Source organism: Pseudoliparis swirei, chromosome 3 (assembly GCF_029220125.1).
Source record: "Pseudoliparis swirei isolate HS2019 ecotype Mariana Trench chromosome 3, NWPU_hadal_v1, whole genome shotgun sequence".
In the NCBI taxonomy this organism is placed as follows: Eukaryota; Metazoa; Chordata; class Actinopteri; order Perciformes; family Liparidae; genus Pseudoliparis; species Pseudoliparis swirei.
The window spans coordinates 13,161,927-13,185,230 of NC_079390.1; the positions used below are offsets into that span (position 1 = coordinate 13,161,927).

Consider the following 23,304-nt stretch of genomic DNA (forward strand, 5'->3'; position numbering starts at 1 on the left):
ATTTCTTGCTGTCATTTTCAGGATTGTTGATATATCAGGGTCTCGATATATGTTAGCACACAGAATAATAATACAATGATGAATTATTTAAAACCAGTTATTTCTGAATTGACTGGGTATCTGTTTCTGTTTACATCAGGCCATATTGCACCCTCTGGTGGTGCAAAACAATAGAGGGATCTCAGAGGAACTGGTGTGGAACAGAGATTATTTGATTTAGTGCTGCACTTCCAGTACAGCTCCATACATTCTGATCCTTTAGTTTCAGATTGTAATTAGTCACACAATATTCCACACTAGAGCGGAGTGCAGTATCTACTCATAAATCCTATGGTTAGTGTGTTTATGTCTCTCTGACGACTGAGGCTCTGAGTACTGATAGGAGACTGGACTCGGGACAGATGACAACACTTCTCCTGTTGAACTTGTTTACTTAAGTGCAGCAGGAGGCGGACAGGTGGGTGTAGATCCCAAAGGACCAATCACAGTCGGTCATCCAGTCACTACTTATCCCCCAAAGGGCCAGACACTGATTTTGATCTTTCTTGTCTCTGAACTGTGGCCCGTCTACAACCACAGCATGGTAAGAGACTCAATTATGAAGACCAGGTGCTCTCAGTTGGGGGGGGTCACATTAGATATTCTCACAGCTAAGTAATTGAGGAGATAATTATATCTTCAGTGGATAAAAGACAGATATCTATTGGCTGTAGTTTAGTCTGAGCACTTGAGAATTAATTCGTAATGATGCCTCTCTTTTCTCTCTTTTTTTAGACAAGCTACACAGATAAAGGAGAGAAGGTAAGATTAAAGCTGCCTTTGACGATGGACATCTGTGGTGTTGTTGATCTGTGTGAGCAGTGCTCTCAGCTCTGCTGAAGAAGAATTTTGCTGGAACAAATGAATCATTCTAAACCTACAGCTCACGTGAGCTTTCAATACAAGCCTTTGGTTGAACTGATCTTTTAATGCGTAAAAAACTAAAACATTTAGTTCATTTAGTTGTGTTTTTATACCCGTAGGAGTCTATCGACTGTTGAACACTTTGTTTATTGTTGTACTTGCAGCCAATGTAATTCTTCTATTGTACTTTTTCCTTTTAGCACACAAGGGGAAGGTTTGTCAAGTTTCATCATGTCACCTTCTGGGTCGGCAACGCCAAACAGGTCAGTGTGCAAACGCTGACATACGACCAGCCGTTTGCTTTTCGGACACCTGTGACAGCTTAATTAATAATAATAATAATAATAATAATAATAATAATAATAATAATAATATATCCTTTATTGACTGAGTTCAGCACCAGTCAAAGCACATCAGTTCTTGTCCATGTGTGTGGGAATTTTGTATCTTTGTTTTTACTTTTTACTGGTTAAGTATTATATATATATATATATATATATATATATATATATATATACATTTAAGATGTGGCCCTTTTCTCTGTCCTTTGAGTTGTGTTTATTTTGTATACTTCACTTCAGCTTTGGGAAATTATAATGGACATTCTTTTTTACAATCTTTTGACATATATATATATAGATATATAAATATGTATATAATATATATATATATATATATATATGTATAATAGAAGTCCCTGTGTTCCAGTATTTACAGAAACAACTGCAAGTTACATCATAACTAAGGTTTATTTCTGTGCAAAAGAAATTAGAAAAACATAAGTCCTGAGTCGGCAGAAAATGTATCCACAACCATTTTCTTTTTGCATAAATAGCAAACTTATATTGGTTCTAGTCTTTTAAAATTGAGATTTGGCCCTTTTCTCTGTCCTTTGAGTTTTGTTTATAACCTTCGCATTGAAAATGCGGAAGGTTATGTTTTGATCGCCATGTATTTATTTATTTATATATTTGTATGCGTGTTAATCGCATAATTCAAAAAGTATTAAACCGAATCGCATGCAATTTGGTGGGATGATTGGTTATTATCCGGGGACTATTTGATTAGATTTTGGGATCGATCGGTTCAAAGGTCAAGGTCAAGGTCATGAAAAGGTCAACATCTTCTTTTTACCATAGCGCGGTCAATTTATATCCAATTGGCATGCAACTAATTCCAAAATGTTCATAATTCAATGCCCAATCTTGTGATATGCGAAGGTATGGGCTCTACCGAGTGCCCATTCTAGTTTTGTATACTTCACTTCAGCTTTGGGAAATTATAATGGACATTCTTTTTTACAATCTTTTGACATACTTCAAACAAAACTGTTACTTTGCAGGCAGCCTCGTTCTACAGTGATAAGATGGGCTTCGAGGCTTTTGCCTATAAGGGTTTGGAGACTGGCAGTCGAGAGGTGGTGTCTCATGTCATCAGACAGGACAAGGTATGCGGGCAACATCTTGAACTGAATGAATATATATATATATATATTACAAATTTGTCTCGGAGTGCTTTACAATCTGTACACATAGACATCCCTGTCCCAAAACCTCACATCGGATCAGGAAAAACTCCCAAATAACCCTTCAGGGGGGAAAAAGGGAAAAAACCTTTAGGAGAGCAACAGAGGAGGATCCCTCTCCAGGATGGACAGGTGCAATAGATATAATGTGTACAGAAGGACAGATTTAGAGTTAAAATACATTAAATGAATATGACAGAGTGTATGAATAGTTCGTAGTAGGCATATTCCACGATGGAGACCTCCACGATCCATCAGGCAGATGGAGGTAGAGAGGAGGAGTGGGCGGAGTCTCAACAGGGCAGTGGCGTAGTCGGTAGCAGGAATTCCACGACCCAGACCTCGATGATTCATCAGGCAGATAGGATCTATGCCGTCTCATGAAGTCAAAACGACTCCGGGGAGAAAGCAGAGTTAGTAATGTGTGATGGAGAGATGAAAATTCATCCCTAAGGAGAGAAAAAAGAGGAGATAGGTGCTCAGTGCATCCTACAACGTCCCCCAGCAGCTATAAGCCTATAGCAGCATATCAAGGGGCTGGACCAGGTGAACCTGATTCAGCCCTAACTATAAGCTCTGTCAAAGAGGAAGGTCTTAAGTCTACTCTTAAACAAGGTGACTGTGTCTGCCTCCCGGACTGAAGGTGGAAGCTGGTTCCATAAAAGAGGAGCTTGATAACTAAAGGCTCTGGCTCCCATCCTACTTTTTTAGACTCTAGGAACTACAAGTAGTCCCGCATTTAGTGAGGCAGCTCTCTAGTGGGGCAATATGGTACTACAAGCTCCTTAAGATATGATGGTGCATCACTAATCAAGGCTTTGTACGTTAAGAGAATAATTTTAAAAGTGATTCTTGATTTTACTGGGAGCCAGTGCAGAGCAGCTAGTGCAGGAGTGATGTGATCTCTTTTCTTAGTTTTAGTGAGAATATGAGCTGCAGCATTCTGGATCAACTGGAGGGACCTAAGAGACTTATTAGAGCAGCCTGATAATAAGGAGTTGCAGTAATCCAGTCTCGAAGTAACAAACGCGTGAACCAATTTTTCTGCATCTTTTTGAGACAAGATGTGCCTGATTTTTGAAATATTACGTAGATGAATATATATATATATATATATATATATATATATATCAGTATGTCCACGATCAATTATCCTCTTAACACCCCCCCCCCCTCCCTCTCTGTCTTATCACAGATTCTATTTGTGTTCGAATCTCCACTAAATCCTGGAAATAAAGGCAAGTTTTCTGTATGTGTCTGATTGAAAGATAAAGACATGCCGCATGTCAACATTGTGTTTTTCTCCCTCAGAGATGGGAGAACACGTGATTAAGCATGGAGACGGAGTCAAAGACATCGCCTTTCAGGTGGAGGACTGCGACTTCTTAATCAAGGTAACAATGACAAGGAGAAAGAATACGACCCTATGCTCCCTTGCAAGAGTCGGCCTCAGTTATGGCTTTAAACTACTTTTCTTTTGGAAAATTACAAAGTTACCATTAAATACATTGCAGAACGCTTTGTGTTAAAATACAGTGGTGGAAGAAGTAAAAAAAAGCTGCAATTCTGTTTAAAATTCAAGAAGTAAAGTAAACCGGATCTGTATTATCATACGATGTGCGGTGTACTTAGTGTGTGCTGGAACGGGCAAACATGACAGTGTTGACAGTGCAGCTTTAAAGTTTAGCGCCTCATTTAACCTCTTTTTCTCAAGGTCAGAGTGGAGGTTCTGATAAACGCTCTCTGTTGACCATCAGTTGGGTACATAGGGACAGAATGACCTCTGACTTTGTACAGAAATCAACATTCCCTAATTTAAGATACAAGTCCATCACAGCACTAGAGGGAGATAATCTGTCTTCAGCCACTGGAGGGCTCTGGGAGCTGTCTTCAGGCTGAAAGAATACAAACTGTTGTGAAGCTGTACCTCCAGACTGATCCCAAAACAACTCCACTGACAGACAGCCAAAGAGCGAGGAGCTGTAATTGTCAAGGAGCCCTGGGAGGAGCAGGACAGCCATGGGAGGGTCAAGTATGCTGTGGTTCAGACGGTACGTACAGAGTGACGCACATTTGAAAGCCTCATGTGAATACACGCATACAAGTGGGAAGGAAGAATAATGTTGTGTTGATGTTTTCTCCTCAGTATGGAGATACAACACACACACTCATTGAGTACCTCACTCCCTACAAAGGCCTTTTCCTGCCGGGCTACAAGGAGCCTCTGTTCAGGGATCCTCTGTTAGCCACACTGTGAGTCTCCGACTTTGCCATGTGCTATAACATAAACACCAGGTATTCTCAATGGTTTTCCCTCCAGAACGTCATTGTACTTTTTGTATTCTGTTCTTTTTAGTCCACCTGGAGGTTTAAACTTCATTGATCACTTGGTGGGAAACCAGCCAGATGATCACATGGTGCCAATTTCAGACTGGTAAGATTGTATGCACAGCAGACAGAGGGGGCAAAAGTACAAGTAAACACACACCACGCCACCACTGACACAGTGGGTAATGTTAGTGCAGATATTCAAAAATGGGCTTCAGTTCATCATTACTCCATACATAGTCTATATATTGAAAAAGTACAACAAAATAATTCAATAATAGACAAAAAGGGTTATTCATTGAGCTTATCAAATTAGTTTTGTTCTCCAAATTCCAGGTACCAGAATTGCTTGCTGTTCCATCGGTTCTGGTCAATAGACGATAAGCAAATCCACACACAGTACAGTTCACTGAGGTCTATAGTGGTGACCAACTATGAAGAGACCATCAAGATGCCCATAAACGAACCTGCAAGGGGGAAAAAAACATCACAAATCCAGGTGAATTTACAGTGTTGTGGTTAATCACAGTGGTGTTTAGCAGTGGGTAGTCATAGTGTGTAGTCACAGTGGGTAGTCACAGTGGGTAGTCACAGTGGGTAGTCACAGTGGGTAGTCACAGTGGGTAGTCATAGTGGGTAGTCACAGTGGGTAGTCACAGTGGGTAGTCACAGTGGGTAGTCATAGTGGGTAGTCACAGTGGTAGTCACAGTGGGTAGTCACAGTGGGTGGTCATGAGTGGTCACAGTGGGTGGTCAGTGGGTGTCATAGTGGGTAGTCACAGTGGGTAGTCAGTGGGTAGTCAGTGGTAGTCACAGTGGGTAGTCAGTGGGTAGTCACAGTGGTGTCAGGTGTAGTCATAGTGGGTAGTCATAGTGGGTAGTCACAGTGGGTGGTCACAGTGGGTGGTCATGTGGGTAGTCACAGTGGGTGGTCACAGTGGGTGGTCATAGTGGGTAGTCATGGTCACAGTGGGTAGTCATAGTGGGTGGTCATGGTGTGTAGTCACAGTGGTGGTCAGGTGGGTGTCATGGTGGGTGGTCATCGTGTGGTCACAGTGGGTAGTCACGGTGGGTGGTCATGGTGGGTAGTCAGTGGGTGGTCACGGTGGGTAGTCACAGTGGTAGTCATGTGGGTAGTCAGTGGGTAGTCATGTGTGTAGTCACAGTGGGTGGTCAGTGGGTGGTCATCGTGTGGTCACGGTGGGTAGTCAGTGGGTAGTCATGGTGGGTGGTCATGGTGGTAGTCACAGTGGGTAGTCACGGTGGGTGGTCATGGTGGGTAGTCACAGTGGGTAGTCAGGTAGTCAGGGTAGTCATCACAGTGGGTAGTCATCGTGTGTAGTCACAGTGGGTAGTCATCGTGTGTAGTCACAGTGGGTAGTCACAGTGTGTAGTCACAGTGGGTAGTCATAGTGGGTGGTCATAGTGGGTAGTCACAGTGGGGTGTGTAGTCACAGTGGGTAGTCACAGTGGGTAGTCATAGTGGGTAGTCACAGTGGGTAGTCACAGTGGGTAGTCATCGTGTGTAGTCACAGTGGGTAGTCATAGTGGGTAGTCATCGTGTGTAGTCACAGTGGGTAGTCATAGTGGGTAGTCATAGTGGGTAGTCACAGTGGGTAGTCACAGTGGGTAGTCATAGTGGGTAGTCACAGTGGGTAGTCATAGTGGGTAGTCACAGTGGGTAGTCATCGTGTGTAGTCATCGTGGGTAGTCATAGTGGGTAGTCACAGTGGTGGTCACAGTGGGTGGTCATGGTGGTCAGTGGGTAGTCACAGTGGGTAGTCATAGTGTGTAGTCACAGTGGGTAGTCATAGTGGGTAGTCATCGTGGGTAGTCATAGTGGGTAGTCACAGTGGGTAGTCACAGTGTGTAGTCACAGTGGGTAGTCACAGTGTGTAGTCACAGTGGGTAGTCATAGTGGGTGGTCATAGTGGGTAGTCATAGTGGGTAGTCATCGTGTGTAGTCACAGTGGGTAGTCATAGTGTGTAGTCACAGTGGGTAGTCACAGTGGGTAGTCATAGTGGGTAGTCATCGTGTGTACTCACAGTGGGTAGTCATAGTGGGTAGTCAGTGGGTGGTCACAGTGGGTAGTCATAGTGGGTAGTCACAGTGGGTGGTCACAGTGGTGGTAGTCATGTGGGTGGTCACAGTGGGTAGTCACAGTGGGTAGTCATGGTGGGTAGTCACAGTGGGTAGTCACAGTGGGTAGTCATGTCAGTGGGTAGTCACAGTGGGTAGTCATGGTGGGTGGTCATGGGTGTAGTCACAGTGGGTGGTCATCAGTGGGTAGTCACAGTGGGTAGTCACAGTGGGTAGTCAGTGGGTAGTCACAGTGGGTAGTCACAGTGGGTAGTCACAGTGGTAGTCATGGTGGGTAGTCACAGTGGGTGGTCACAGTGGGTAGTCACAGTGGGTGGTCATGTGTAGTCACAGTGGGTAGTCATGGTGGGTAGTCACAGTGGGTAGTCATGGTGGGTAGTCAGTGGGTGGTCACGGTGGGTAGTCATGGGTAGTCATGTGGGTGGTCACAGTGGGTAGTCATGTAGTCATCGGGTGGTCACAGTGGGTAGTCACAGTGGGTGGTCATAGTGGGTGGTCATGGTGGGTAGTCAGTGGGTAGTCAGTGGGTGGTCACAGTGGGTAGTCATAGTGGGTAGTCACAGTGGGTAGTCACAGTGGGTAGTCATAGTGTAGTCATGGGTGGTCATAGTGGGTAGTCACAGTGGGTAGTCATAGTGGGTAGTCACGGTGGGTAGTCACAGTGGGTAGTCATAGTGGGTGTCAGTGGGTAGTCATAGTGGGTAGTCACAGTGGGTAGTCACAGTGGGTAGTCACAGTGGGTGGTCACAGTGGGTAGTCACTGGGTAGTCAGTGGGTAGTCACAGTGGGTAGTCATAGTGGGTAGTCACAGTGGGTAGTCATCGTGTGTAGTCATCGTGTGTAGTCATAGTGGGTAGACACAGTGGGTAGTCACAGTGGGTAGTCATAGTGGTAGTCACAGTGGTAGTCACAGTGGTGTCATGGTGTAGTCATAGTGGGTTGTCATAGTGGGTAGTCACAGTGGGTAGTCACAGTGGGTAGTCACAGTGGGTCAGTGGGTAGTCATAGTGGGTAGTCACAGTGGGTAGTCATAGTGGGTAGTCATCGTGTGTAGTCACAGTGGGTAGTCACAGTGGGTAGTCATAGTGGGTAGTCACAGTGGGTAGTCACAGTGGGTAGTCACAGTGGGTAGTCAGTGGGTAGTCATCGTGGGTAGTCACAGTGGGTAGTCACAGTGGGTAGTCACAGTGGGTAGTCACAGTGGGTAGTCACAGTGGGTAGTCATAGTGGGTAGTCACAGTGGGTAGTCACAGTGGGTAGTCATAGTGGGTAGTCACAGTGGGTAGTCATAGTGGGTAGTCACAGTGGGTAGTCACAGTGGGTAGTCACAGTGGGTAGTCACAGTGGGTAGTCAGTGTGTAGTCACAGTGGGTAGTCACAGTGGGTAGTCACAGTGGGTGGTCATGGTGGGTAGTCATGGTGGGTAGTCATGGTGGGTGGTCATAGTGGGTAGTCATAGTGGTAGTCACAGTGGGTAGTCATAGTGGGTAGTCACAGTGGGTAGTCACAGTGGGTAGTCATCGTGTGTAGTCATAGTGGGTAGTCATCGTGTGTAGTCACAGTGGGTAGTCACAGTGGGTAGTCATAGTGGGTAGTCACAGTGGGTAGTCACAGTGGGTAGTCACAGTGGGTAGTCACAGTGGGTAGTCATAGTGGGTAGTCATCGTGTGTAGTCACAGTGGGTAGTCATAGTGGGTAGTCACAGTGGGTAGTCACAGTGGGTAGTCACAGTGGGTAGTCATAGTGGGTAGTCACAGTGGGTAGTCATAGTGGGTAGTCACAGTGGGTAGTCACAGTGGGTAGTCACAGTGGGTAGTCACAGTGGGTAGTCACAGTGGGTGGTCACAGTGGGTGGTCATGGTGGGTAGTCACAGTGGGTAGTCATAGTGGGTAGTCATAGTGGGTAGTCATCGTGTGTAGTCACAGTGGGTAGTCACAGTGGGTAGTCATCGTGGGTAGTCATAGTGGGTAGTCACAGTGGGTAGTCACAGTGGGTAGTCATAGTGGGTAGTCACAGTGGGTAGTCACAGTGGGTAGTCACAGTGGGTAGTCACAGTGGGTAGTCACAGTGGGTAGTCACAGTGGGTAGTCACAGTGGGTAGTCACAGTGGGTAGTCACAGTGGGTAGTCACAGTGGGTAGTCATAGTGGGTAGTCACAGTGGGTAGTCACAGTGGGTAGTCACAGTGGGTAGTCACAGTGGGTAGTCATCGTGTGTAGTCACAGTGGGTAGTCACAGTGGGTAGTCACAGTGGGTAGTCATCGTGTGTAGTCACAGTGGGTAGTCATAGTGGGTAGTCACAGTGGGTAGTCATAGTGGGTAGTCATAGTGGGTAGTCACAGTGGGTAGTCACAGTGGGTAGTCACAGTGGGTAGTCACAGTGTGTAGTCACAGTGGGTAGTCATAGTGGGTAGTCATCGTGTGTAGTCATAGTGTGTAGTCACAGTGGGTAGTCACAGTGGGTAGTCACAGTGGGTAGTCACAGTGTGTAGTCACAGTGGGTAGTCACAGTGGGTAGTCATCGTGGGTAGTCATAGTGGGTAGTCACAGTGGGTAGTCACAGTGGGTAGTCATAGTGGGTAGTCACAGTGGGTAGTCACAGTGGGTAGTCACAGTGGGTAGTCACAGTGGGTAGTCACAGTGGGTAGTCACAGTGGGTAGTCATAGTGTGTAGTCACAGTGGGTAGTCACAGTGGGTAGTCAGTGTGTAGTCACAGTGGGTAGTCATAGTGGGTAGTCACAGTGGGTAGTCACAGTGGGTAGTCACAGTGTGTAGTCATAGTGGGTAGTCACAGTGGGTAGTCACAGTGGGTAGTCACAGTGGGTAGTCACAGTGGGTAGTCACAGTGGGTAGTCACAGTGGGTAGTCACAGTGGGTAGTCACAGTGGGTAGTCACAGTGGGTAGTCACAGTGGGTAGTCACAGTGGGTAGTCACAGTGGGTAGTCACAGTGGGTAGTCACAGTGGGTAGTCACAGTGGGTAGTCACAGTGGGTAGTCACAGTGGGTAGTCACAGTGGGTAGTCACAGTGGGTAGTCACAGTGGGTAGTCACAGTGGGTAGTCATAGTGGGTAGTCACAGTGGGTAGTCATAGTGGCAGCTTTAGGAAAAGTTGTGCAATTTGTTAAATCTATGTTAAATCTCCTGGTTTACAGCCTCAGTGTAAGTTCTGCTTCTCCGTCTTCACAGGAGTATGTGGACTACAACGGGGGACCAGGTGTTCAGCACATCGCCCTCAACACATCAAACATCATCCAAGCAGTGAGTTTAATCCACAAACTTCGTCTGCACACAACCCCCCACCCCCCACTCCCCCACCCCAAATACAGGCACATTTTAGATCCTGCTTCTTTTTTCTTTGTCTTAACTCAGGTATTGAACCTGCGCGCCCGGGGGGTGGAGTTCCTCGCAGCGCCCGACATTTACTACAGCACACTGCGGGAGAATCTTAAAACTGCCAAGATCAAGGTGAAGGAGGACCTCGACCGTTTACAGGTGAGGAGGCAAACAACAAGCCTGGAATTATTGACAGCCTTTTTTGCTTCTGTCGAAACAACACACTTTCTGTTTGCTTTTAAGGAATTGAAAATCCTCGTTGATTTTGATGACAAGGGCTACCTTCTACAAATCTTCACCAAACCCGTGCAGGACAGACCAACCCTTTTCCTGGAGGTCATTCAGCGGAACAACCACTCTGTGAGTGCCACAGACCAGTTGCACAAACCGCTGGTGTAGCTGGTAAACTGAGGGTGACTGGTTGTGTGTTCGTGGTGGGATGCACAGCCCGTAGGCCCGTAGTCCTGTTTCTTAACTTCTAGAAGCCGAGACGGAGTCGCCTGAACACCTGCCCGCAGCTCCCACCCAGTGTGAACAGTAGCCCGCTTGTGAAAGATCAGTAAATCTATCACACGTGCAGATTAAAAGGCTCCCTGCTGGATTGGGTTGCGCCCTGTGGCACTCCATTTATAACACCAACTACCCCGTCTGCTTGTCAGAACAGGCACATCTTGTCACCCCGCAACATTTCACTCAGTCCACAGATATGCACGAAACGCGTGAAAGTGAGAATCTGATTCTGAAACCGCAGCAAAGAATCTCTCAGAGCCACCAACACTTGATCTTTTGCTCGTCTAGGAGAATTATGAGACGATTAATTTGCGAGCCCCCGGTGAAGCGCAGCTCCCTTCAGAGCAGAGTGGTGTTTGAACCCTTTGAGAATATTTATCTGTCGTGATCCCACATCAAACGTTTTTTGTGTGTCTGAGAAAGGACCCCCAGGGCCAAAGCAAATGACACAGTAGACGGTAGATCTTCGGGTAATTAGCCATCTGTGTGTGTGTGTGCTCATTCTCCCTCCAGGGCTTCGGGGCAGGAAACTTCAAGTCTCTCTTTGAGGCCATTGAGAAGGACCAGGAGGCCCGGGGAAACCTCACAGTGCTGACCCCCACAGGGCAGGCCAAAGCCTTCGACTGATCCCCGGCTGCTGCCGCCGCCGCGCCACACTCGGGCTGTTGTCTACGGCTGTGCACTTCCATCAACCACACCGGGTCTCAAACATGCGCTGGGTATCTGCACGGGACAAGCTACAGGTGCTATTCCATGTGCTTATAAGTTGTCTTCAGATTGTATTCCTTATGACCGAATAAAATAGATAAAGTGAAAAAAATTAATGATTTTCTTTCATCTCACAGAAAGTGAATCAAGTTATTTACCAAAATGTCTAAACGGCTACTTTGTCGTGTTTTAAATCAATTAATCTTTATTACTGAAATACATAAGACTGCAATTAAAATCGTTATCAGCTCGGCTCATGTCAGTCACAGTTCACTTCTATTTCATTTTTTTGATCAAATGATTAGACAAGTTTCAGCTCCTCCACAGCGACACGCTTGTTGCTGGACGGTACAAAACCTCCAACGGCATTGTGGGTCGCTGTCGAGTGTTAATCTTTTGGTTTTTGGGTAACATTCTGCATATCATATATCGTGCCTACCACCACACGGGTTTGGTTCTAATCATACCAAACTTGTAAGAAGCTATTTCATAATTCCTTCAAGATGTCATGGAAGCTGCAACTCACACACAAACTTTTCAAACTGATGTCAAATATACTCGGTTTGTTCTGTATTCAGTGTTATCGTCAATGCCACCTAAACACACACACACACACACACACACACTACACAACTCACCGACGATAAAATGTGGAGCATGCAAACTGAAAGATCCACATAGCCATAAAAAAACAACTGATGGCCCTCTTTTATTTCCATATATGCGTGTAAGTATAAGTTAGCCATGTCTTGATAGAATAATAATAAAAAGACATTTTGCAGGTGGATTTTCTTTGTGGGAATATTGCTATCACTGTATTGATGTAAAACAGAAAAAGAAGAACATTCTGACTGATGTCCTCGCAGTCTCGACACGGAAAAATGCAGCGATTCCAGAACGAGACATCACAATGTGCTATAGAGACCAAAAGCACGACAACACTGGTTTTATTTACCATGAGTTCATTTTTTAAAAGCTGTATAAAGGTATCGGACATCAAACTACGTGGGGTAACGTTGGGTGAACGATTCCTCAAACACAACACACATGCCTTTGTATTCGTCTGCACAAACAAAACAAAAGAATTCTGCACATGGTTTTATTTCAAAATAATTTATTTGCATATAATTGGAATGAAGACAGGTTGATACATCTGTGATGGCACTGGTCAGTTTCCATATAGAAACATTCAGTCTATACAGAAACCACTCTTTCAAACCTGGACAAAATGGATAAATATATTAGTAAATAAATATATTAGTGACATGTCACTATATTGAAATGTTCTATTATATATAAAATACAACACTATTTCATTTCTGTTTTGTTTGTTTTTTGTTCTCGTTTTGTACACAAAATATCCAAAATATACTGACATATCCCTTAAAGTTCTGGAGGGATTTTTTGTACTCATAGAAAAGGCAGTTTCAGCTCATTATTCTCGGAAAACATAACAAAAAGAAAACACGAAAAAAACAACACAAAGAGAAAGATCTTGAACAGGATGAAATCGCATCAGATATTCTGGTTCTGGGCTTAAAAATACAAATAAATCAATACTATATGTTTTATGTCGTTCTTGTTTTATTATAAAACCAGCTCAAGCCAAAGTGCTGCTTGTAATTCAGTCATTTCCATCTCAGTCTCTGAGAATGTTTGGGTGCGAACAATAACAGACACAGAAACACGGATACTTTAGCTAGAGGACGCATTCAAAGTGAGGTATTAGTACAACGGGACTGCAGTGGAAAATGTCTGCATGATTGTCCAAAATATTGATTATTTGCACATTAATTCTGGCATATGCTGTCTCTCGTCATCAAAAGCATATTTCATTCTGAGATTTAAGGAACGGCTTGCAGCAGGAAAAAAAAGGAAAGGCACAACTTATACTTTCATAAATTCACTGTGTTCAAGATGTTGCCTCTTTGGTTCGACAGGTAAGAGCTTCGTGTGTTGGGAGGTTCCTTATTTAGGATTATGAGCAGTTTTGAATTAATAAGGCATGTGTGAGGCTTTAGTAAGTGCTACTGGTTACATCGCGATACCCATGAGCTCTCTGTTGAACTGTACCGGGAGTGCGACTGCGGAGAAGAACAATATCCTTTTCACATTTTCACTGAGCCTTGAAGGGAAAGTCCACGCTAGAACAGAATTCCTCGACCTCCGATCTCAGTTCACTTTCTGTCTCTCAGTCTGCCTGAGTGGCCAAATAGAAGGGGAGGGCATACACCTTAATTCTGTTGTTTATAGTGTTGATGGATGGCTCAACACTACAAGATGATGATGAATGGAGAAAAAAATCTCCAAAATACTGTATCAGATTTCTGATTCAAGGTGGATCTTCCTTCAAAGCCGCAAAAGCAGGGATAAGCAATTCCACGACAATTTGTTGACCGATTCCGGTATCATTACTGTAATTTAGATGAATTCTTCCCATTTTTCCAGTGTTAGATTATTCCTGACATTTCTCAGGCTCCGCCCATTACAGTTTGAAATCATGGGGAAAGCACACCGAGCTTTCATGAAACTGGTGCTGCTTGGGACTGTTCGGTCGACCCGGCATGGCTTAACTCCAGTTATATTTAGAAAGTCACGTTCTCTTTTCTCCGGCTGCAATGCAGAAGATGTTTCTCGAGCTTTAGTTGCTGGAAGACAACTGGAGAGCATATCCGTTTCAGTGGATAATACAACGTTGTGATGAAGGAGGCATTAACCCTCCTGTTGCCTTCGGGTCAATTTGACCCGATTCAATGTTTAACCCTCCTGTTACCTTTATATTTACTGACATATTTTACCCTTAGGGTCAATTTGACCCCAGCTATTAAAATCTCCAGAAAATTATTAGAATTAATATTGTTTTCCAAGTTTAAGTGTGAGGTACTTTATGTTTGTTTGTTGACTCCTGAAAGAACACCGACATTAAACATTGAATCGGGTCAAATTGGCAGGAGGGTTAAGGGAGCAGAGGTTCCTTCTGATGAGGCCTGCTCTCTCTGCACTGATCGCGGGGGTGGGGGGAAGTTGGGGGGTCACTGAGGTCAAACACATGATGTAACCACTGGTAAGAGAAATGATGAGGACAAGACAACAGCTCGTAATGACGACGACATAATTCAGTCAAACCGGTTCATTATGAAAGGTTAAAAGAAAAGAAAAAAATAGATATAATAATCACGGACCGCAAAAACGAGACAGAAAATGATCCAAACACATGAAACAAACAAGTTGAAAACAGCTGCCATTGTTGAAATAATGAAAACAAGGCCCATGCGAGGCTCAGCGACCTCAGCGAATGCTCGCCGCCCGAGGGGCTGAGCATCAAACCTTTCTCTCCATGTGGGCAGGCCGGACTGCCAGGAGCATACACTTTTTCTGTTGAGTTATTGGGAGCTACATGGTTGTGACCAAAAAAACAAACAAACACAAACATCACTACAGCAGTACCTTTAAAGACCCCCCTGTGTGAGGCATGTTAAGAAATCTGAGCTGAGGTAGGCTGGAGAGAAAAGCTTCTCTCCGCTGAGACGGGACTCAGCGGAGGAAGACGAAGTGAAAGTAAGTACCTCTAAAATATATCAAGTTGTGCTGCAACAGAGTGAGCGATGCAGAGATGGAGTCTCACTTCACGAGGGCTCGACACACACGCGACGCGAGGACCGCTCGCTGCTCGAAGGAGCAGGGGAACCGTCGGTGACGAGTATTCTTCCTCTAGCTGATGAGAAACAGAAGACCCCCCCCTTGACGTGGCGAGTCGCTTCCCCAACAACTCACAAACATTAAAATCATTCAATATATTTTCATATACAACATCGTGAAGGGTTCGGTTTTAAAATCTTTTTCAGCATTATTACAAATTCCAATCTAACTCAGCTGCCGGAGCATCTCAGCATGCGAGCTGTGGATGGGGGAAGCTGGGAATCGTCTGATGGAAAGGCGTGGCTGGTGGAATTAAGTGGAAGGCATGAGCGCGATAGCCAATGAGGGAGGCTTGTCCATTCTGGCTCCTGTGTAGCAGCGTGATAACGGGGATGCAACGAGTTCTCACACACCAGACTCCTCTTCTGATCCTGTGGACACAAACACAGCTCAGGTCAATCTTCGGAATATCATTACAATAAACGTTATGCAGGTCTAAAAGGGTCATTACAGATATTTTCTCCATATTGGCAATAAAAACACTACTTACCAAACGAATGGCTGAGCAGTCAGATGAACACACAGAGTGTAAACAAACCAAAATGATCTGATTGACTGAACAAAGGTGGATAAACTGTTCATTGTGAACATCCAACACATACTGAGTATCTTTTTGACCTTCTGTACTTGCCGTATCTACCAGCAGCTTTTTATGAGGGACATTTCAGGTTGTTTACCGGTCAGATCATCCGACTGCTCGCGTCTCTTGTTTTCCAACAACTTACCAATTATTTTGCCGAGGACAACACACAACCAATAGATAACATTGATGGCCTAAACTATGAAAATAATAACCCCAAATGATCCTGTCGGTCTAAAGGGCCGGTCATGTTATAAACAATTGAGACACCCACCCTGATTGTGGTGCAATGTTTGGCAGTACAAACAAATGTCTGTGTTGTGGTCAGCAGGGCTGTGGTGGAACCTGCAGGGTGGTCTGTCCGTAGAGGTCCCCGGCCCCAAGAGCTGAGGCTCTGAGTGGGCCTGCTGCACCCGCTTTTGCCACACAACATGGGCCCCGGCATAGCAAGGCCAGTCCTCCATACCTCCAGAGTCCAGAATGAGAGGCACGGGGAGCAAGGCAGGGTGCAAATCAGGAGGCGAGCAGCAGAAGCCTGGGCCCTGACCATAGTGGATGTGGATGCTACGCTCATCCTGCAGGTCGAGGCTCTGGTGGAAGCGAACAGAGGGGCCATCACGCACACAGCCACCCACTCGCCCGAGAGGAGCGGGAGGGTGTCCGTGTCCCTGGTGGCAGCAGTGGGGTTGAAGCTGTACCCTGACAGGAGGTACTGTAGGGCTGCTGGGGTCATGGTCCTGGCACTCTGTCCCAGGGCTGGGCCCATCTGTGGGCTCTGACTTTGGGCACTGGCTGTGCTTAGGAGGGCAGACAGGCGAGTCTCTTTCAAGGACAAGAGTGGCAGGTGCAGCAGCAGCAGCAGCAGCAGCAGCAGCAGCAGCAGCCGCCGCCCCCTGCTCCTCGTCCGAGCCTCTGCTCGGGCCCTGGCTGAGCTCCCCCTCCTCGTAGTGGTGGTGTCTGTGGCGGTGGTAGTGGATGTGACTGAACACAGTCTGCAGCTGCTCTTCGGGGCAACCCGTTTTGTTCACCACAGAATCCAGAGACCTGGGCCGGGCCTGGGCGCATGCCTCCAGGCTGCTCCTGCGGGGGGCGCGCCCAGAACCCGGCCCGTAATACACAAACGGATCGTAGTCACTGCTCAGAGAGCTACGGAAGGTGGACCAGCTGCCATAAACCCCCTGCAGGGACACGTCGGTACAGTTGAGAACGGAGTCGCTGGAGGAGCCGTGGCAGGGTCCCGAGCTGGAGTCACTCGCAGGCCCGTCGGCCAAGTATCCGCTGCGCTCCGTGTGGTAGCTGCCGTCGGAGCAGCTGGCGTTGTCCTGCCTGCCGTGGGCCGGCGCCACGCAGACCTGTGGCGCGACGGAGACGACGTGGTGCAGCCGTGAGCTGGACAAACTGCGCTGGGCCGGACAGGACGAGCGATAGTTTTGGCAGGACCGGCGGGGGGTGTAGTGGTGCGTGGACGTCCTGCAGTTACCTCCGATCCTGTGGGCCCTCCCGGGACCCTCTGCAGGAAGGTGGTACCCACAGCCCGACGCAAGCGGCCTGCTGGCGAGGAAATGTAGTGTTTGGGGATCCACGGCGGAAGGGCCAGCGTAGTGGCTGAGCGAGGGATAATGTCCAGAGGGTCCCCGAGGATAGTGGGGCCTCATGGAGAAGGGGATGGCATGCTGGGGGAAGGGGTGGTTGCGCGGGCTGCTGTAAGGCTGAGGGTGCAAGAAACCCTGGCTCTGCTCTGGACTCGGCTGGAGCCTGTTCCTCTGGTGCTGCCGCTCCGTCCCTGTGAAGCACAGCAGCAGTCAGAACACACAAAATACTGCAGCTTCCATTTAATAAGCACTCGTCAAAGCAGACGAAAAAAGGGGTTAAGAATTCAGAGATATGGATTATTTTGTATTCTTCTGTGTGCAGCATTGTCTCCGGATGGCCTCAATTTTGTCTTTTTTACCAATATTTGACTGGAGATATGCTTTTCCTCACCCATGATGTTGTGCATGCAGAGGGGACAGGTGCGGTGTTGAAGCAGCCAGGGGTCGACGCAATCTTTGTGGAACTCATGGGCACAGGAGATGATCCTCAAATGCTTTGGATGAAAGGGAGAAAGATGTGATGATAAACAGCTGACAAGGCATGGCTAAATCTACAGATACATCTCTCTCTCTCTCTCTCTCTCTCTCTTCTTACCTGCCCATCCTGGAAGTCCTCCAGGCAGATGGCACAGACGGGGCTGGAGTTGGAGCTGCTGGCTGACCCCCAGGCCGCTCGGTGGCGCTGGGAGCCCGAGCAGCCCTGGGAGCTGTAGGTCGTGGTCTCCAGTCGACTGATGGCCTGCATGGTCTGCTGATGGACAGAGTCCTGCACGCACAAGAAGCGAGGGTTAGGAAACATTTTGAAAAAGTGAAACCAAAAATCTCCAACTGAGTTGTGGGTCACTCACCCAGGTCCTGTTGGACTTGCACTTGTAGCGGAAAGCGAAGATGAGGACGATGGTCAGAATAGCGAGGACGATGGTGAGCAGGATACCCACATCATAATGTGGCTGAAAAGGGAAAAGAAGATGGACAGAGAGCAATATGTTCAGATTATTTCACAGATGTCTTTAACTTAAAGGAACATCCAGTCCAAATCAACACTTTCTCAGCTAGCGTGATGGGCCATTCTCAAGACTTCCTTTCCGGGGTTCTTCTACTTCCAGACAATTTAAAGGACAGAGAGAGAGAGAGGTGTGTGTCCAGGTTTCGGTGCTTACCCATCTGGGCTGTTCCACCATGATCTCGATACGAACTTTGGCCTCTTCGTTCTTGTTGACCAGACCCATCAACTCCTCAGCATCCTCCGCCTCCACCAGCACGACTGGACGTGGAAGGGAGTCCGTTTCTCGCAGCTGCGTGTGTTCGCGTGTTGTCCAAGAAACAAAAGCAGGGAGAGAAAGACACAGAAACACAAGTGTTACATTTCTGTGAGCATCCTCTGTTTTGCATATTTTCAGAGATGGATGCAGCCGCAGCTGTGTCCGTGCACTCACCTCAGCCGCAGCGTTGGCGTCATCACTGACATCAAAGATAACAGCCTGAGCCCCTTTGTCCAACGCCATGCGGGCCTGAAGGAGATGACACGGGAGCGGCGACAGTCAAACACTTAACAAATTCAGGGGATTCTTATCAAAGTCAAAGTCAAAGTCAAAGTCAGTTTTATTTGTCAATTTTTTTATGTAAAACAACACACAGAAGATCGAATTGCGTTTTCTTCTCTGTCCAACAAAGTGAAAAATATAACATATAGACAACATAGAAAATAAAAAAAAAAAAAAAAACAAATAGACAATATAAAACATATAGACAACATAAACATAAAGTGCAAAAAAATGTAAAAACATAGAAACATATAGACAACATAAATTGTGCTAGCAGCAGAGATAATCTGAAAGGAGGAGGACGGGGAGGAGGATGGGGAGTTTCTTCATGACAGCCTGGTGGGGAGACTGCTGTTGGGACAGCCTGGTGGTGTGGCCCGGGAGGCTCATCTCCTCAGAGGGCAGGAGGCCGAAGAGAGACCGAGGTGGGTGGGGTCCACACAAGGTGAGTTGAGGGCGGCAGTGGTGCCAGGGGTGTTGTGCTGTAGGATGGGGGGGGGAGGGGAGAGGCACAGCTTCCCTTCCAGCTGCTTGGCGCGCTGCTGCAGGGCTGCTGCTGTGGTGTGCAGCTCCCAGCTCCCCACCAGCAGTTGCAGGTCCTATCAGGATGCTCCTCCGTGGGAGCAGGCAGCAAGTATGGATGGATGGATGGGGCCTGCCCTTTCCCTCTCCAGGAGAAAGAGGCTTGCTTTTGCCAGCGATGCTGTTGTAGTGTAGTTCTAGACGTGGTCACTCTCATCACTTGGTGCTGAATTTGATTTGCACCTGCTCAATGTCCGCACCGTTGATGGTCAGTGGTGGGTGCTCTTCCAAAGTCACAACCGATCTCATTGGTCTTCTTGGTGTTCTTGTCTTGTTGGGTTTGCTGTTGTTGGTGGTCTGGTCAGTAGGCTCTGCACCACGTGGGGTCTCGGTCTCCTGGTGAGGTCATCCTATCAAGTGTGTGTCATCTGCAACTTGTGTCATGTCTGCTAGCTGTGTCAGTTTTGGTGGTCGGTGCAGTAGTTGGGCAGGAGCAGGCAGACACAGAGCGGGAGCCTGCACACAGGGCCAGCCCTGAGCAGCCCTTGTTGTTGCCAACATCTATATGATGAGGATAATGGCGAGAAAGTACATATTCAGTCATCCGTGCAGCAGACCGTCCATGTGAATACAGCAGACCATTCACTGCCTCAAGCCGTCACTAGGTGGCAGCCATGCACTGAGCCCCATTATACACAGTACAGGGAGCGATTCAGGGTTAAGTGTCATGCTCAAGAATACATGGACTAGGGCCGTGAGCCGGGATCGAACGCCGGTCCTCTGATTGAAAGACGGACCTGCTAACCACTGACCCGAAAAAGCAGTAAAGCAGGAATCTGAAGGCCACTGTGCCAATCTGCCGCTCGACTGGACCTTTTCTAAAGTTGGAGAGTGAAGCCGGATGAAATAGTGCAGGACTATTAGACCGAATGAAAAGAGCGCGCGTCATACTGAATCAAATGTCCCGACGCTGCTTATTCAAACTCGACTCGGAGAGCATTCATTCATCATGCCATTTTACAGCGTGTCGTTTTGAAACTAAACTTTAAATAAAGAGAGAGTACACATGGATCAGGCCAGAAGAGCACGTTCAGCCTGTTGTCACGTTGTTTGATTCTTCTGTGACTCAAATCAGCGGCCTGCTGTGGCCTCAACTGATGCCATGAGAGCGGTGAGAATGAACCCGTGGCTTCATGACAGACACTGCGGCCACAGGTTGAGCGATGGTGTACGGTGAATCCTATCGAAACAATGCCACAGGTGTTCAGCGGACTGGTTCAGTAGTCTCAGTAACATAGCCATTAGCTAGCGTTAGCCTCCACAAGCTATGGTCGTACCGCCTGACGAAGACTGAGGGGCGAACTCACAAAGAATGGACTGCGGCCACTGACGGCACCAGGAATTGTGCATCATGTGCAAATTCTGTCTGTCCCCGTCTGGAGGTCTGGTTTACAAAAGATACTCTGCCAATGAGATCGCGGCGCGAACATGGCGATAGAGCCCTACATTGTGTGTGTGGCCCCCACTGCTATCGCCCAGCTCCTCCATGACAGGGGCCGGTTTGACCCTTGTGTCAAACCCGCTCTGTGTGTAGCCCCCCCCCCCCCCCCCCCACACACACACCCTAGAAAGACTTTCTGGAGCATCACAAGAAGCCAGTGAGAAAACAAAATTACAGCCTTTTCATCAATACCTCATCACATGCTCTCAAGCGTCTGCCAACACATAATGAGGAGGAGAAGCCTCACTGAGTTACACACACACACAGACACACACACACAGCGAAACTTCCTTGGTTTACACAGAATGTCAGAAGTGAACCCCTCCTACACCTCAAAGGACATTGCAGATCATGACTTGGAAAGCAGCTAAATGGCCATCTGTGTGTGTGTGTGTGTGTGCGTGCGTTTGCACACAACGCAGCCCGCAGTCGAGAGTTAACAACATTGTCCCACAGAAACGCTGGTGGCCGTAGTATTTACGGTCAGAGGGAGGTCAAATAAAAAATTAACATATCCCCTTTGATCTGGTTTCCAGCTGTGGTTCCACAGCCTTTCCCCTGTTTCATCAGAGCAGTAATTGCAGTACGTGCATGGGCTTAAATGGGGTGCGGTCCATAGGAGGGAAAAAAAGAGAGAAGAAAATAAAAATGCTAGATCTGTGACATGTGGGGAAGCTTTACCTGGGGTTCAAAAGTTCCCCGATGCGGCACTTTAAGTCCATACGTCCTGTAATCGTGGTGATCTTGTGGTCCAACACACACACACACGCACACAGGGAGACGCAAGCAGTTTCAAATAGTTTCCTATCGTCAAAGAACATATCATAACATATTTGTCAAATGGCTGCTGCTGTGGTGGTATTATATCACAGCATTAGCAGCAGTGAGCCCACAGTGTGCTCGCCAGGCCACACTCCACTGTGGCGCTACGGACCCCGGAAGAGATCTCGTTACATGACTATTGGAGGATATATTTAGCCTTTAATGGTGCAGGGGAAAGCTCTGACGCAAACAAGGCAAGTTCAAAAGGAGGGTTTCAACATCTCCATCAGGGTTTTGTTACGGTCACAACGTAACAGACATCGCTGTGGTTGGGTAAACAACCATCCTCGTGAAGGTGCAACTTGACACCAGCGTGGATTCAACGCTCTTTGGCATTTGAGTAAACACTAACAGTTGCGACATCGGAAATGGCTGCTCTCCGCAGGGGCATACAGCCGAGGACGCCATCACTGGAAGAACTAACAAACAATAATGCTGTGGCCAGGAGTCTGCTGTTGGCGCTGATTGGATTTCGACAGAGGGCGGGGGACGTCTCGCAGAGTGTAAATACTCCAGACGAGGCCGGTGGAGAGCGGCGGGGAGAGCTGCGATACATTAAACACACCTGGAGGGCACAGAGCCAGAAGGAGGCCCTGGGAGGTCACACAGGTACAGGTGAAGGAACGCACTCAGCACAGACCTTCTTCACGTTTGTGTATCTGTATCTTACAGTTGCTACAAGTAGAATTTGAACATACAACCTTCCTGGAAACAAGAAAATACACTCCGTCGTCCATATTTCATGCAACACGTACACCATACTAATTATCAAAGTATACTTACGTTGCAGGAACTCTACTAACTCTAAGAAATAAATGTAATTTATCATTTCTTTCAAAAAAGGAAATAAATGGACATCAAACTGCAACTTCAGAGTGCCACTGACAATGACATTTTAAGACGGAGCGCAAAGCATTCAAGGCTTTAGTGAAGCTGTATCCCTCTCAACTGTCACATTTTGACTTGTTTGCGGTTGCGACCATCTTCTCTTTTTAATGTAAAACACTGTTAACAGAATCAACAGCATTAAAAAAAATGTATCCTTGATTTTTTCCCCATCATTTGTACGTAATTTCTTTTTTTGCTTATTGTTGAAGTTGATTTCAATGTAAATTCTATCATGCTGGACGTTGTGTTTACGGTGTGTTTAGTTCGACATATTAGCATGCTAACATTTGATTTTCATATTATGTAAACAAATTGCTTTTTTGTCGCCTCGATGCAAAGCCAGGGGGACCATGTCCGGTCTGGGGACCATGAATGATAGATGGATTGATTGCGATCTACACACCCGCGCTGCTAGCATTGTGAATACTAAATACATTTTATTTGTCTTTATGGCCCAATATCACAAATCACAAACCTGCACAAAAGAGCACTACTAAGTATGTAGACATTGTCACAAGACCTTTTTCTCTTACTGCTTACAATCGGTACCTTGTATAAACACCAGATCAAGCCAGTGAACAGGCCCCTCCCCCCAGCATTGGGTGGCCCTCTGGAGGGCCAGCCAGCGCTGTGTGTTTACGTCCCTGGCGAAGTGCCGTCCGGGAGCCAGGTCTGGCGTCACAGTGTGTTCTGACTTCAGGGTCGCGCGCCAAAGTTTTTCTGTTGCCTGACAAGATCGCTTTGC

General features: G+C 46.9%; 2 protein-coding genes across 3 annotated transcripts in view; one reads left to right on the forward strand and one right to left on the reverse strand.

Annotated features, from left to right (window-relative positions):
* The first annotated feature begins 517 nt into the window (after nt 1-517).
* hpda (4-hydroxyphenylpyruvate dioxygenase a) lies at nt 518-12,198 on the forward strand. Of its 2 annotated transcripts, XM_056445001.1 has the most exons (14): nt 520-583; nt 775-801; nt 1,104-1,166; nt 2,246-2,350; nt 3,624-3,666; nt 3,740-3,822; nt 4,390-4,479; nt 4,575-4,681; nt 4,785-4,862; nt 5,093-5,255; nt 10,047-10,118; nt 10,230-10,352; nt 10,437-10,553; nt 11,217-12,198. In XM_056445001.1, the coding sequence occupies exons 1-14, from the start codon at nt 581-583 to the stop codon at nt 11,328-11,330; spliced, it is 1,188 nt and encodes a 395-aa protein (XP_056300976.1). In that variant the 5' UTR covers nt 520-580; the 3' UTR covers nt 11,331-12,198. The 2 variants fall into 2 exon arrangements, with proteins under 2 accessions (XP_056300984.1, XP_056300976.1); XM_056445009.1 differs by lacking the exon at nt 2,246-2,350 and having other exon boundaries at nt 518-583.
* Nucleotides 12,199-15,190: 2,992 nt separating this feature from the next.
* LOC130213392 (E3 ubiquitin-protein ligase RNF43) overlaps nt 15,191-23,304 on the reverse strand; it is a 74,570-nt gene continuing 66,456 nt past the window's right edge. Inside the window, exons 3-9 of the mRNA XM_056444988.1 lie at nt 18,719-18,793; nt 18,443-18,577; nt 18,131-18,232; nt 17,878-18,048; nt 17,674-17,776; nt 15,965-17,473; nt 15,191-15,481 (exon numbers count right to left, since the gene is read on the reverse strand). Coding sequence (XP_056300963.1) covers nt 15,456-15,481; nt 15,965-17,473; nt 17,674-17,776; nt 17,878-18,048; nt 18,131-18,232; nt 18,443-18,577; nt 18,719-18,793 — 2,121 coding nt within the window. The 3' untranslated portion in view covers nt 15,191-15,455. The remainder of the gene's footprint in view (nt 15,482-15,964; nt 17,474-17,673; nt 17,777-17,877; nt 18,049-18,130; nt 18,233-18,442; nt 18,578-18,718; nt 18,794-23,304) is intronic.